Consider the following 13,591-nt stretch of genomic DNA (forward strand, 5'->3'; position numbering starts at 1 on the left):
CACTCCGCACAGCTCAGCTGAGCTACACCCCCCCACCCACGTGAGCTGCTGCCGGCAGGCGTTCCTACTCAGCTGTGCCCTTTTCCCCTGTTGGTTGGAGGGCCGGACAAATGGAAGCCGCAGGACGGATCCGGCCCGCAGGCTGTAGTTTGGAGACCCCTGGACTAGATCACTATAGTTCCTTCTAACCTTGGAATCCGTGAATCTATTAACAAAACAGATCACATTCATTTCAGTGAATGTGTAATTAGATGCAAGTGAGTTGATGAGAGAATTGGACAATTTATGATTTTAGAAGAGGTTTCAAGTTTGTAAACTCTGATTCTGCATTTTTGTATGCATGTAGAGCGCTCTGTGTGTGTGAGAACATGAAGTTTATTTAAAAAAAAAAACTTGACTCATAAGCAGAATTTTTAAAGTTCCCTTAAATTTCAGAATCACATTCCTTAAAGAACTGGCGATTCTTTGCTTTTATTGATCTGTGATTAGAACCAAGAGTACCAAACTTAAAAGGAGTAATATATTCTCTATGGAAGTCCAGGAGAACATTTCATATAATATTTTGGAGAAAGTTGTCTTGAATAAAACAGGTCAGCATCATAATTTTGAATGTTATCTCCCAGCCTTCTTTGTCAGCAAATTGAACTGCACATTTTGTCAGATTTCTACTAATCCTTGTTTGTTAGGATAGAAATAACATGAGAACAGCAGAAAGATTTCTTGTTTGCTCCTGTTGCTTTTCATTCTAGCCAAAGCCAGGAAGTGAGGGAGGCATGGTAAATATATGCAAAATTTTTTTAAAAAAACAAAACACTACTCTGTCAGTGTTCCATTTTTCATCCCTCTATTTTCAACTTTTAGGAGCAGTAACTAAACAGAGGAAGAAACTTACTGTGACTTCCCTCAGAGGACACTGCTATGGTATTGCCTAGAGGGATTAGGAGAATAATGCTTAGCTCTGAAAAAAGAAAGCTTATGCTCAAATTTGTTTGCCTCTAAGGTGTCGCAAGTACTCCTTTACTTTCTGCGGATACAGACTAACACGGCTGCTACTCTGAAACCTTAGCTCTGAGTTTTCTATTTAAACAACTTATTTATGCTCACTAGTACCTTACTCCACAAATAGTTTGCTGGCAATATACTCCATTTTTTAAAATTTGCCCTCTGAAAAATAAATAAAACACAATCTTGTTACTATTGGCTTTTTGGTTTTCAGGAGGTGGCTTGACAAGTCACAGACAAAAGGAAAATGCAAATTGTGAGTTAACTTTTGACGTTAATCACATCCTTTTTCCTTTTAATTCCAACAGGAAATTGTTCTGGTGGTGTTTTTTGGTGCTGAATATTTGGTGCGGCTATGGTCTGCTGGTTGCAGAAGTAAATATGTTGGCTTTAAGGGAAGACTACGTTTTGCCAGAAAGCCTATATCAATTATTGGTAAGATTCATATTGTTTTTAGACAGTTCTGTTCATATCCTGTTTAAACTGTGACTATAAAGTTATTTCCAAAAAACATACTGGAGACCTGAGTTGTATCCTTGATTCTTAGCACTGACCTGTGTGTGACCTTGGGCAAGCTGTCTGTGCTTCCCTGTGTCTGTCTTAGCTATTTAAATTTTCCTTGCCTTGAAAAGTTTAGTCTTATTATGTATTAGAAATGTGCCTAGTACAATGGGGTCTCCAGGCACTACCGTGGTACAACTAATAAGCAGTAATAATACTGCATATCCTGAAATGATATGTATTAGGCCCTTGCCTACAGGGAACCCTAGCTGAAGAAGGAAAATCTGAATCTCTGAAGGGTAGGGAAGATAAAAAGCAGCATCACCTACTGGTGATAACAGGGGGTGGCTGAGGCTATGTGAAACATTGGCCCTGGGGAGGGTGGCTGTACTTCCAGATACTTTCAATAGCTTGGTCACCCTCTCACTAGCTGAGTTTTTTCCCTTCTTTCCCCAGCTCCAGGTTCTCATATTGTGCTTGAATATGTACTGTAGGGTGGGCACAGTGGAAGGGAGGATACAAAGGAGCTGCTGGATGGAGAGGAAGAGGGAATAGAGAGCTAGTTGGAGGAGAGTGAGAGGGGTGTTGGGGGAAAAGGGGCGATTGGAAAAAAGTAACTGGATTTGTATGTAACATTACCATGAACATTCTGTTTCGTCTGGAGTGTGTTTTTCTTTAATTTATAAACCCTTTGGGAAAGGCTATATCTTCCTGTGGTTTTTGTACACCACCTTGACCATTTTAGGTGCTACAATGATATCAATGTGTATAAAATGTTTATTAGTACCATATACAGTACACTGTTTAATCATTAAGGGGTCTGTGTTCCCTTCTATCGGTTATTTTTATGTGGGGGAATTGAAACCTAGTTTCTGCTCACTGGGTTTTGTGGTCATGCTTCTGCTGGGGTACAGGTAGCTGGGGAGCAGTGTGTGAGTTTAACCCCATCTGCAGAGTCCACAGCTGATTGCCTCACTCACCACCTATGATTTGCATGAGATTTCAGGTGAAAACTCAACAAACCAAGTAGTCTGAGGAGCTTAATATGCATAATTAACAGCGGGAAATAATGTACAACTTTAAAATCCTGGGGGATTTCATTGCATGAAAAACAGAAGCACAAATGCACAAAATATATAGCTGTTTGGGCTCTCAAGTGATTTTAAAAAAATTAATCGTGATAATCACATGATTAATCGCACTCTTAAACAGTAATAGAATACCATTTATTTAAATATTTTTGGATATTTTCTACTATTTCAAATATATTGATTTCAATTACAACACAGAATAAAATGAACAATGCTCACTTTGTATTTTTGGTTAAGTATTTTCACTGTAAAAAAAAAAAAAAAAAAAAAAAAAACCAAAAGAAATCATGTTTTTCAATTCACCTCATACAAGTACTGTAGTGCAATTTCTTTCTCATGAAAGTTGAACTTACAAATGTAGAATTATGTGCAAAAAAAACTGCATTCAAAAATAAAACAATCTAAAACTTTAGAGCCTACAAGTCTGCTCAGTCCTACATCTCGTTCAGCCCGTCACTAAGACAAACAGGAGATAATGCTGTCTGCTTCTTGTTTTAGAGTGTCACCTGAAAGTGAGAACAGATGTTTGCATGGCACTGTTGTAGCTGGCATTGCAAGAGATTTACATTTTCAGATGCGCTAAATGTAAGAGGGGGAATAGTGCCACTATTGTGGGGAACTTTCCTGGCTTCTGTACTGCCCCGGTGAAGTGCGCTAGTGAAAGGATATGAGTCCTCGCTCCCACTTCCTTTACCCAGTGGCCTCCCTGTCCTTGAGGACTCCCATTCCACTATCCTGTCTGGCAGAGTCCTAGTAACCCAACAAGGCTGGGCCCAGGATTCCTGGGGGGCTTGACCCCCAACCCTGCTGTGGTCACCTAGGACGGGGGCAAGGGTGTCCCCACTCCGGGGTACTCTCTCTGCCCTGGGCACTTCTCTGACCCACTGACCATTACATACAATTTAAAGCAAATGCAAGTTATTTAATCAACAATTTTAAAAAGAATAAGGAAAAATGGGAAAGGTGAAAGGAAAAGCATCAACCCACTCTGTGGCAGGGAACGTCACAAACAGGGTCTCTGGAACGTCAGGGCAGTTCACAGCCTGTTCCTTGTAAGTCTCAGGCCCTGGCTGTGCTGCAGGGATGCTGTGGGTTGGACACTTGCTATGGCGGTGGCCACATGCTCTCAGGCTCTAAGTGGTAGGACCCTTCTTCCCAGTGTTGCCCCCGCCCTGTTGGGGTTACATTCCAAGCCTGGCCTGCAGAGTCTCTTGGCTGAGGTGTCTCCCTGTGCTTGGCCCACTGCCCAGGGTCCCCCTCACTCTCCGCAGCTGCTCACCGCACCCAGCTCTGGACTGCTCCAGCCCCAGCTGCACCACTCTGTCTCAGCACTGCTGCTCTGCCTCCAGCTCCCCGGGCTGTTTCTTTGCCCCTCTGGCTCTGGTTGCTGCAGCTCTGCTCCCAGGACAGGGTCTGCTCTCTCTGGGATGCTTTTCTGGTCCACCTGGATCTGGCACAGTTCTGCTCCCCAGCTCAGCTTGGGCCCCTGCTTTCTCCTTAGCTCAGCCCCACTCTGTCTGACCCAGGCAAATCCAGCTCACATGGGGGACGGGAGCTCCCTGGCCTCCTGACTCCCTGATTAGCTTGCCCGCCCTGTCATTCAGGCTGACCTGGAGCATTGGCCTCTCTGCATTGTTCCTGGGGACTATCAATCTCAGGATCCTGATTTCCCATAGACCCTTCCCCTTTTAGTACTGGAAGCTAGCCAACCAAAACACCCCCCACTGAATGTTAATAAAGGGGCAACAGTCCCCTTACATAAAGATTGATATGTCCCTTCATCTTCAACCACCATTCCAGAAGACATGCATCCACACTGACGATAGTTTCTGCTCGATAATGATTCAAAGCAGTACAAACTGACACATGTTCACTTTCATCATCTGAGTCAGATGCCACCAGCAGAAGGTTGATTTTCTTTTCTGATGGTTGGAGTTCTGTAGTTTCAGTATCGGAGTATTGCTCTTTTAAGACTTCTGAAAGCATGCTCCACACCTCGTCCCTCTCAGATTTTGGAAGGCACTTCAGATTCTTAAACCTTGGGTCGAGTGCTATAGCTCGCTTTAGAAATCTCACATCGGTACCTTCTTTGCGTTTTGTCAAATCTGCAGTGAAAGTGTTCTTAAAACAAACATGTGCTGGGTCTTCATCAGAGACTGCTATAGTATGAAATATATGGCAGAATGCAGGTAAAACAGAGCAGAGGACATACAATTCTCCCCAAGGAGTTCAGTCAAAATTTAATTAACACATTATCTTTTTAACATGTGTCATCAGCATGGAAACATGCCCTCTGGAATGGTAGCTGAAGCATGAAGGAGCATTCAAATGTTTAGCATATCTGGTGCGTAAATACCTTGCAATGCCAGCTACAAAAGTGCCAGTGAATGCCTGTTCTCACTTTCAGGTGACATTGTAAATAAGAAGCAGGCAGCATTTATCTCCTGTAAATGTAAACAAACTTGTTTGTCTTATCAATTGGCTGAATAAGAAGTAGGACTGAGTGGACTTGTAGGCTCTAAAGTTTTACATTGTTTTGGTTTTGAGTTACGGGTTTTTGTTTTTTAACAAAAAAAATCTACATTTGTAAATAGTACTTATACAATAAAGAGATTGCATTATAGTACATGTATGAGGTGAATTGAAAAATACTATTTCTATTTTTACAGTGCAAATATTTGTAATGAAAATTAAAGTGAGCACTGTACACTTTGTATTCTGTGTTGTAATTTACGGCAATATATTTGAAAATGTAGAAAAACATCCAAAATAGCTTATAAATTTCAATTGGTATTCTATTTAAAAGTGCAATTAAAACTGCAATTGATTGTTTTTTTTAATCGCAGTTAATTTTTTTGAGTTAATCGCGTGAGTTAACTGATTAGTCGACAGCCCTAATAGCTGTGTTTATATATGGGCAATTGCATGTGCCATCTCTTGAGGGATGTGGGAACTGATTCAGTGCATGGCGCTTCATTGTTTGCGGACATAATGATTCTGATGCAGACACAGTTAAAGTGGTCTGGTAAATTTGGCCTTGTAAGGAAGTTGTCTATGGTTTTTTGTTTTTTAATAAAATGCCAAAACGTTCTGTGAATTTTTTTTGAAAACTTTAATTTTTTTTGCAAAAAAAAATTATACAGCCAATTGTATGAGACTAGGTCAGTTATAGAACATATCATGAGCCAGAACTTGAAACAATCTATGTATGCAGCAACCTTTGCTCCCCATTGCTTTCCCAGGATTATATTTAAATTAAGTAGCTTCCATAAATAATTATCTGACAGAATATTCATTTGAATGCAGGATAAGCTACATAAATCCTGTTAGAATGTTTTCAACTTGATCTATATTCAGTATGCTGTCACATTACATACTACAGTAGCAATTAGTGTTTGTATAGTATTGGAGAGCATACAGTGCACTTTAAATGCTAAGTGTAAATTGTGAGCACAGGGTTGCAACTTCTTTGTTAAGACACATCAGAATGTTTAAGTATAGAGAATGTGGGAGGTTATGGACAAAAGAGGTGTAAATACTGTTTTATTCTTGTGGGAATTAAGGCTCATTGGGGAAATACATTTGGAAGTACGGTTGTTACTGTTGCGTTGTAGAAGAAACTCTGTGTACTAGTCCTATTGCTAGACTTGGCTGTGGGGCTATACATTTGCTTTGTAGATGTTCAGGGTCCGGCTCAGGCTGGAGCCTGGGCTCTGGGACCCCGCAAGGCCAGAGGGTTCCCAGAGCCTTGGCTCCAGTTGGAACCCAATATAGGTTTATTATTGGCTTCAGCAGGAGCAGTGTTGGGTCAACACTCAACACTTTTGAAAATTCCACTCTGAATGTTTATACTTAAGCTTTTTGTAAAAGATAAATAGTGGGCACAGGCAAAGATAAGATGAGGGATTGCAAGGTCACATGCTATCCTTTTTGCTGCATTACAGAAATGTCATTACAGATGACTTTTTGTAATTAATGTTCATTCACCAGGGGCTTGGGAGCTTATGCTTTGAAATAAATATTAGGCAGGTTATGTTCAAGGGTGTTGTGTGTGCATTATTATCCCATATTGTCTGCCTTTAGCAATGGGCCTGTGTGGAATATATTCATATGCACCTTCAAAGTTTGTTATGGAATGAGACAGGACTGTGAAGGAGCACCTGTACATTGAATGTGAAATTCCAGTCAAGTTATATAAGCCTACCAGTGTTGTGCCAATAAAACACTGAGTGAATGTTAGAGAAAAACCACATTATTGTAAGTCAGAACTCAAAGTATGTGCATACAGGCTGTTTATTTTGAGTCCTTACAGACAGATTTTCACTGGACCACTAAAAAGCATATATCCAGCCTAAGAGCTATCTCCAGACCATAAACTTCATACCATAAACTACTAGAGCTGCTAAAAACAATTCAAAGTTTTTGTTAAAAAGGATTTTTTTTTGTTTTTTGTACTTGAAAAATGGGTGAATTGTTTTTGCTCAAAATCACCGGATATTGAAAGTTGTAGACCAAATGTAAAGATATTGGGAAAATTAGAAATCAAATTGTTGAGTTAATAATAGAAACACTTGGCTGTAGGTATTACTATGTGCTCTGCCTATTATGTGCTATGCCTATATGTATAAATAAGAAATACTTGCTTAGCAAGCTGACTTTTGTCCATGGACAAACAGCTGGTGGCTTACCATGGTTGCTGTCCTTTCAGGCATTATATGCTTTCAAAATCAGCCAGATCTGGCAGTAAATTCTGGCTATGCTGTGACTTCACAGCTTCGTGTATTTTAAATGCTGACCTATACGGTGGCAGAGAGGCAAATGCAGCAGCAACAAGAAACATAGTTAACGAACTGGCACAAGTTTTAGAGGCAACAAGGGATAATTTTTTCACCAGTGTTGGACTTGCTGCCCCAAAAAACTAACTTTGGCTGGCACAATGAGAAGGAACAAGCCTGAAATTCCTGTTCAGTTCCTTTCCAACTGGCAAAACCTGTCCACTCCAGTTTTGTTTGGTTTCCAGGAAAATATGACCCTTGTGACTTATGTACCCAAAAAGGGGAAAGCAGTATTACTGTTGTCGTCTATGCACTCAGATGCTTCTGCCTCTGGGGCTGAAGCAAAACAGATACAATTAATTTTTATAACAAAACAAAAGGACATGTGTGATGGTATCCTCATCCATCACAAAATGGATAGGCAAACGCTGGCTGATAGTAGTTTTTGCGAACATTTTGGACGTATGTCTGAATGCATATATTATTTGGATGTTGTTGAATTGTACCTGGCTTAATAAATCCTTAAGTAAGAGAGAGATGTTTTTCAGGGACCTGGTCATAGAAATGAAGAAACCACTGGTGCACGAAAGCAACACTGCAGCCTGTCTCAGGCTTCTAGGGAAATAGTGCTTAATGTGCTAGGTACTGATCCAGAGCCTAAGAAACAGGAAAGATGTTACGTCTGTTCCAGAGAATGAGACCAAAAAACCTCTAAAATGTGAAATTGTACATTTAGAACATATGTCACTTATTTGCCCCATTTGTTCCACATAGTAGGCTATTTACTGCCATTTTGCTGAGTTTGTGCCTCATACAGGGGCATGCACAGACATTTAACTTTGACCCCTTTAGGGGGGGCATGTTCTGTGTTCCCCCCCAGCAGGAGCTCACTCACAGACTGAGACTGGCAGATTGGGACTGACAGGAAATTGGTGGGGCAGGGAAAACAAGTGGGAAGAGGGGAGAGATCTCTGAACAGCCAGGATGAGAGGTGGGAAAGAAGACTGAGACTGGGATGAGGAACCATGGCTGAAGAAAAGAAAGGATTGAGCCAGGGACAAGTTGCTGGAGATGGGGAAGGAGGAGTCAAGATTGTGGGGAATGGATAAAAAGGTCTGTACCCACTAGACATGCTCCTCTCCAGAGCCTCATCAGTGCCAAGATTCCTGAGTCTCAACATTCCTCTAGTGTCAGCAACTATCTGAAACCCACTGGCAAAGTGTCTCATCTCTCTTCTGTGTCATAGAATCCTAGAATATCAGAGTTGGAAGGGACCTCAGGAGGTCATCTAGTCCTACCCCCTGCTCAAAGCAGGACCAATCCCCAACTAAATCATCCCAGCCAGGGCTTTGTCTAGCCTGACCTTAAAAACCTCAAAGGAAGGAGATTCCACCACCTCCCTAGGTAACCCATTCCAGTGCTTCGCCACCCTCGTAGTGAAATAGTGTTTCCTAATATCCAACCTAAACCTCCCCCATGGCAACTTGAGACCATTACTCCTTGTTCTGTCATCTACTACCACTGAGAACAGTCTAGATCCATCCTCTTTGGAACCCCCTTTCAGGTAGTTGAAAGCAGCTATCAAATCCCCCCTCATTTTCTCTTCTGCAGACTAAACAATCCCAGTTGCCTCAGCCTCTCCTCATAAGTCATGTGTTCTAGTCCCCTAATCATTTTTGTTGCCCTCCGCTGGACGCTTTCCAATTTTTCCACATCCTTCTTGCAGTGTGGGGCCCAAAACTGGACACAATACTCCAGATGAGGCCTCGCCAAGGTCGAATAGAGGGAAACAATCACATCCCTTGATCTGCTGGCAATGCCCCCTACTAATACATCCCAAAATGCCGGTAGCCTTCTTGGCAACAAGGGCACACTGTTGACTCATATCCAGCTTCTTGTCCACTGTAACCCCTAGGTCCTTTTCTGCAGAACTGCTGCCTAGCCATTCTGTCCCTAGTCTGTAGCAGTGCATGGGATTCTTCCCTCCTAAGTGCAGGACTCTGCACTTGTCCTTGTTGAACCTCATCAGATTTCTTTTGGCCCAATTCTCTAATTTGTCTAAGTCCTTCTATATCCTATCCCTACTGTCCAGCATACCTACCACTCCTCCTAGTTTAGTGTCCTCTACAAACTAGCTGAGGGTGCAGTCCACGCCATCCTCCAGATCATTTATGAAGATATTGAACAAAACCGGCCCCAGGACCGACCCTTGGGGCACTCCAGTTGATACCGGCTGCCAACTAGACGTGGAGCCAATGATCGCTACCCATTGAGCCTGACCATCTAGCCAGCTTTCTGTTCACCTTATAGTCCATTCATCCAGCCCATACTTCTTTAACTTGCTGGCAAAAATACTGTGGGAGACTGTGTATCAAAAGCTTTGCTAAAGTCAAGGAATAACACATCCACTGCTTTCCCTTCATCCACAGAGCCAGTTATCTCATCATAGAAGGCAATTAGATTAGTCAGGCATGATTTGCCCGTGGTGAATCCATGCTGACTGTTTCTGATCACTTTCCTCTGCTCTAAGTGCTTCAGAATTGATTCTTTGAGGACCTTCTCCATGATTTTTCCAGGGACTGAGGAGGCTGACTGGCCTGTAGTTCCCCGGATCCTCCTCCTTCCCTTTTTTTAAAGATGGGCACTACATTAGCCTTTTTCCAGTCATCTGGGACCTCCCCTGATCGCCATGAGTTTTCAAAGATAATGACCAATGGCTCTGCAATCACATCCGCCAACTTCGTTAGCACTCTTGGATGCAGTGCATCCCGCCCCATGGACTTGTGCCCGTCCAGCTTTTCTAAATAGTCCCGAATCACTTCTTTCTCCACAGAGGGCTGGTCACCTCTGCCCAGTGCAGTAGTCTGGGAGTGGACCTTGTTTGTGAAGACCTAGGCAAAAAAAGCATTGAGTACATTAGCACGACATCACCCTTGTTGCTCACGCTTCTAAACTTAATCCAGAGACTCTCAGGTTTTTCTGCAGTTTCATACCAGAGCTCCTTTATGTCAGTCCACATAAAGGATGACTACTTACTACTGCTATCATTTACCTTGCTAGCTCAAGTTGCAGGGGTCTGTGTGGTGGAGCTAAAGGTTTTAGTCTTACTGATGTCCCATATGGGTATCAATATGATGCTACTGGATGGAATTCGTGTGTTCAGTTTGCTTTTTTAAAAGCCTAAGTAACTTCTCACACACACACCCCATTTTCAAAGAGCTCTAAGGTTCCAAAGTCAAATGCTCAAAAGTTGGGAAATGCCAGAATAAGGGTTGGTTGTGCAACCTTAATTTGTCCCCCTTGTGGATATGTATTGTGATAGTCTTTAATTAGATGATTGCATCCTGGTTTTTTCCCACAGCACCTCTGCCTTAATCAGTTCATAGGCCTATTTAGTTTTGGGTCCACCTCTTCCCAGAACTCAAAGACCTATGGCCTCAGCCACAGGGAGGGACTACAAAGTCCAGAGAACAGAGTACTTTGGGTAACAAATGTGAAAAAAGGGATGGGAGTGAGGATATCGGTCCAATGCAGGATCCAGAGGGGATGCTAAGCAGAAAACCCCAGTCAGTGCCCACTGCTCCACAAAGGAGTCAGAGGATTCAGGGGTGCCACCTAGAGAAAATCTGCCTGGATACCGGATACCAGTAGAGAATAGAAGAGGGCACTTCCCCTTCCAACTTGCTCCACCTGGACAGATGGGTCAGCAGTGAACGGGGATCACTCTTCCTCAGGATCCACTTGAGGAAAATGAGAGAAGGAGGAGACAAGGCTGCCCTTGCCTCCTGGAGCACACAACAGGGTAAGAGCAGGGTGGGCAGCTCCATGCACTGGCTGAGTGCTATAATCCCTCTGATCCTAATCCCAGACATTTTAGAGTCTGGTGGTACCAGCCAGGACCAACTTCCAGTGAATCAAGGGGGACTCCCTCACCTGCACATAGAGATGGGGTTGTGTAGGAGGGGTTCTGCAAGGAGGGTCTTCTCCACAGTGGCTGCTACGGACCTGGTCACTGACACTAGATGCTTCCAGGTCCTGAGTAGGTCCCAGTAAAAGACTGGTAGCTCCGAGAGGTCTCAGGAGATAAGAGCTGCCTGGCATATTGGAGCTGATGGAGACAGATGTGCACCAAAATGCTTCATGTATGACTACCTGCACTGTCGCTGAAGGGCCTGAATGCAGGAGCTGTGGACCTGCCTGGATGCAGAGCAGGCCTGGTCTGCCCTCCCATAAGGGGAGGCTCAGGACAGCCACAGAGACCCAGTGCAGACTGGCCAGAAAAACTCCAGAAACGTGTTCTGGAGGCTGTCTAGGGTTCCTGTAGGGTGCTCTCAATGTGCTGAAGTGGTGCCAGAGCATAGACCGGACAGGTTGACAACCAGTGTCCTCCCGAAAAGGACAGGAAGTGCACAAGGGACTTGCTGTAGGGATGAAGCAGGGCTGTGTAGTGAAGGAGACTGACTGTAGGACCCTTGCCTTATTTGTTGCAAAAGTTGGAAGATGTGTAGTGAATGAGGCAGGGGTCTGCCGTAGTAAAGGAGTTGAATGCTACCATGGAGAATTGAATTATAGACTTGCAATTAGACTAAGGTTTCTAACCATCAGAGGAGTGAAGTTTTGGAATAGCCTTCCAAGGGAAGCAGTGGGGGCAAAATACTTATCTGGCTTTAAGATTAAACTCTAAGTTTATGGAGGAGATTGTATGATGGGATAACATGATTTTTGGTAATTAATTGATCTTTAAATATTCATGGTAAATAGGCCCAATGATCTGTGATGGGATGTTGGATGGGGTTGGATCTGAGTTACTACAGAGAATTCTTTCCTGGGTATCTGGCTGGTGAATCTTGCCCATATGCTCAGGGTTTAGCTGATCGCTATATTTGGGGTGGGAAGGAATTTTCCTCCAGGGCAGATTGGAAGAGGCCCTGAAGCTTTTTCGCCTTCCTTTGTAGCATGGGGCACAGCTTACTTGCTGGAGGATTCTCTGCACCTTGAAGTCTTTAAACCATAATTTGAGGACTTCAATAGCTCAGACATAGGTGAGAGGTTTTTTGCAGGAGTGGGTGGGTGAGATTCTGTGGCCTGCATTGTGCAGGAGGTCAGACTAGATCATAATGGTCCGATGTGATGCTGGATAAGGCACTTGAAGCAAACTTTTCCGTGCATGCTTTGAGACTACTGGGTCTTATGTGCAGAAGTGCTGAGGACTCAGAAGTGTGACTGAAGTCAATGGGAGAGCTATTCTTTGAACATATTAAGTGTGATATAATGCTAATGAAACATCAGGTCCTAGGTGTGCCAAATTGGGCACCCAAATAGGTGGATACTTTTGACCTTAATCTCTTTGTGCCTTAGTTCCCTATCTTTAAAATGGGGATAACACCCTTTCCTCTCACAGGGGTGTTGTGGAAATAAATTTAATAATTGTGAAACATTCTAAAACTATAATGGTGAGGACCATGAGGAGGAAATAATTGCGCCTTAGAACAAGGTTTAAATAGCGTGCAGTGAATAAGGCATGGGTAACGCATTGAATGATGATGAGGAAACAAAATACATTAAACGCTATCCCTCCTGTGCACTGAGTGAGGTAGGAGTCCTGAGGAAAAAAAAATAGAATGTAATCATGTAATTAAAGACTGCATCATAATGCATACAGCACAGTGGAGTCAAATTAAGGTATCCTGAGCAACCTGAATTCTGGCATTTCCTAAACTTTGAGTGCTTGAGTTTCCAACCTTAACATTCTTTTAGCATGTGTATGGGGAGTGGGATGGGGGTGCTCATTTTCTGAAGTGGAAATAATAGGGAGTTTTGATGTGATTACCAAACATGCTTTCATTTGGCCTAAACCAGATTTTAATCTTGGTTTTCCAGATGTGAAACTCTGCTATGTTAACTCACTGTTCCAACAAAACTCTACTAAAGTCATTTGGTTTTTGTTTGCTTTTTTCATCTGGTGTTCAGTGACTGTTTAAGTGCATAAGTCTAATGTTCAATGTGTTTTTTTAATAGATCTTATTGTTGTGATAGCCTCAATTATTGTTCTGAGTGTAGGATCAAATGGGCAGGTGTTCGCCACATCTGCCATAAGGTACGTTCTTCTAGTGACTGTAATGTAACTAAATACAAGATGGGTTTATAGATGCATGCTCAATTGTTATTACCAAAGATTATCAAAATGTCAAGGTAAATGGACTATGAAGAACTCAGAGTACC

General features: G+C 42.7%; 1 protein-coding gene across 1 annotated transcript in view; it reads left to right on the top strand.

Annotated features, from left to right (window-relative positions):
• LOC140907760 (potassium voltage-gated channel subfamily KQT member 1-like) overlaps positions 1–13,591 on the top strand; it is a 744,155-nt gene that overhangs the window by 73,308 nt on the left and 657,256 nt on the right. The window contains exons 3-4 of the mRNA XM_073334512.1: positions 1,311–1,437; positions 13,388–13,466. Coding sequence (XP_073190613.1) covers positions 1,311–1,437; positions 13,388–13,466 — 206 coding nt within the window. The remainder of the gene's footprint in view (positions 1–1,310; positions 1,438–13,387; positions 13,467–13,591) is intronic.

This window comes from Lepidochelys kempii, chromosome 1, assembly GCF_965140265.1.
Source record: "Lepidochelys kempii isolate rLepKem1 chromosome 1, rLepKem1.hap2, whole genome shotgun sequence".
NCBI classification, from domain to species: Eukaryota; Metazoa; Chordata; order Testudines; family Cheloniidae; genus Lepidochelys; species Lepidochelys kempii.